This window comes from Canis aureus, chromosome 23 (assembly GCF_053574225.1).
Source record: "Canis aureus isolate CA01 chromosome 23, VMU_Caureus_v.1.0, whole genome shotgun sequence".
Lineage (NCBI taxonomy): Eukaryota > Metazoa > Chordata > Mammalia > Carnivora > Canidae > Canis > Canis aureus.
Window position 1 is genome coordinate 21,974,313 of NC_135633.1, and position 2,357 is coordinate 21,976,669.

At 41.9% G+C, this 2,357-nt stretch overlaps 1 protein-coding gene across 1 annotated transcript; it reads right to left on the reverse strand.

Annotated features, from left to right (window-relative positions):
* Window positions 1–1,027: 1,027 nt before the first annotated feature.
* On the reverse strand, window positions 1,028–1,987 carry LOC144295333 (olfactory receptor 56A3-like). Its single transcript, XM_077867716.1, has one exon. It carries the CDS (start codon window positions 1,985–1,987, stop codon window positions 1,028–1,030), a length of 960 nt encoding a protein of 319 aa, XP_077723842.1.
* Between the last annotated feature and the right edge of the window lie 370 nt (window positions 1,988–2,357).

Sequence of the window (2,357 nt, forward strand, 5' to 3'; positions counted from 1 at the left end):
ACAAGCATTTATGGTCTCTCCTGTACACCTAGCACTGTTTGGACACTGGAAATACAACAATGAGCACATCAGGCAAAAGTTCTTGCCCTTCTGCTCCTTATATTTTAGTGAATGTAGGCTGACTTAATAAATAGATGAGCAAAATATACCACTCAGTGCATGCGGGCTGACTAAATAAATAGATGAGCAAAATATACAGTCAGTATATAGTGATTGATGCTGTGCAGAACAGGGAAACAGAGAAAGTGTTAGAATATCATCTGTGCTTTGGGGGAATATTGTTGAACACTATTTTTAAATACTGTAGTCAGGGAGACCCAAGGAGCGAACGAGCTAAGTGGTCGGAGGAACAACAAGCAAAAAGTCCCAGAGACAGTGGTTCATGTTTTTGAGAAGCTGTTAGGGAGGCAGCTCTGACTAAGGGACTGAAGGAGGAGATCCGATATGCAAGGAATCCCACCTACACAAACAAATTCCTCTCTCCTCTGGGCTTATTGATGAGTTTTAACCTAACCCTTCTACATTGATTTTACATGTTTTTGGGTTTTCCACCAGGCCTATTAGAATAATGGGATCAAGATTTATGTATGTTAGAGTCTCATTTTCTAGTTCTGTGCTGGATATAACATAAATTTCAGTAAATATGTTTGAATGCCTGAGGAAAAGGTTAAAGCATAATGGTTACTGTCAATATTTTTTAACAGTTGCTTTTTAATCTCATTTTACCTTTCTAAAGTCAATGCACTGTCAGTAAATACCGATGCTTCTTCCTATCAGCCACACATCTTTAAATAAGTATTTATTTTCTATCACACTGAGTCTAAAGGGATTTAATCAGGAGCAGACAATGAGATGTAATGCTCAGTCTTCAGCATCATGGCTGGGGGCAGTAAGAGGGAAACCATACAGTTCATATCTTCAGGCATGTCCAGAGAGAGGATTAGGACTGTAATTTTATCTCCAAGTCCCTGCCTTCCAGCAGTGATTTTGAACATTGGTGGTTGAGAGAAGTCAAGCTAGAGTACAATTACTTGCATCTCTCTGCTACCCTCCTCAGTAACTTCCTAATTCCGTCTTTAATCTCCTGGGTTCGTATCCCATAAACAATGGGATTGAGAGCTGCAGGAATTACATGGTGTAGGACATTAAGTAAGATGGGAATCTCAGGGGAAACTTTTTTTTTGGCAATGTGGGTAAAAACCAAAACCAGCAGGATGGTGCTAAAGAAGAGGATGAGTATGAAGTGAGAGCCGCATGTGCTCAGAGCTTTGGCAGCTGCCCCTTTTGCCTTGAGTCTAAGAACAGTTTTTAGGATGAGGATATAGGAGAGGAAGATGAGGATGAGGTCACAGCTCAGCAGAGTCCAGGCCACAATTAACTGGTATATTTTGTTAAGGGTAACATTATCACAGGAGAGCTTGGACACAGAGAGGTTGGCACAGATACAGTTCTCAATTATATTTTTTCCACAGTAATGCAGCCGGGCCGAAAGGATGGGAGTAGGTGTAGTAAGAAATGTGCTCCGGGCCACGATGAAGAGAACAGCCTTTACCACAAACTGGTCAGTGATGATGGTTGGGTAGTACAGAGGCTTGCAGATGGCGACATAGCGGTCATAGGCCATGGCCAGGAAGGTGCATGATTCCATGGGCAGGAAGCTATTCATGATGAACATCTGGAGGAAGCAGGCAGAGAAGCTGATGGACCTGAGATCAAACCAGAAGATAGCCAGGACCTTGGGGATGACAGTGAGGCAGAGCACGATGTCCAACAGGGAAAGGAGGCCAAGCAAGTAGTACATGGGCTCGTGCAGAGAGGCCTCTAGCTGTATAGTGATCAGGAGGACGGCATTGGCCCCCATGGCCACGAGGAAGAGGATGCTGAGGGGCAGAGATAGCCAGTGCTGCCAGCTGGGAGACCTGACAAAGCAATTCAGGATGAAGTCTGAGACTTCAGTAGAGAGGCAGCTGCTGTTATAAGGTAGCATTAGCAGTGATTTTACTGAGGCAGATGTCTTTGAGTAGCTGAAGAAGAGATAAGGAGTTAGTCCATCATAGACTCTGAGGACTATGGACATAGATTGTAAAATCTATGAGGGTAACATCTACTCTACAGCCCTGTGCATAGAACATTTTTTTTGACACATAAGAGGTGGCTAATAGACAATTATTGAATATATAATGGCTCCATCATTGTTCTTTTGTTCTTTCATCTACTTTTCATCTCACATTTTTTCTTGTGTGAATCTGTCTTTTCAGTTTGTTGATCTGATTAATATTTAATGAATCAAAAATAATTTAAGCAACAAATGTTACTTAAATGAGACACATAAGATCAAAATCTTAGAGTACATTTCA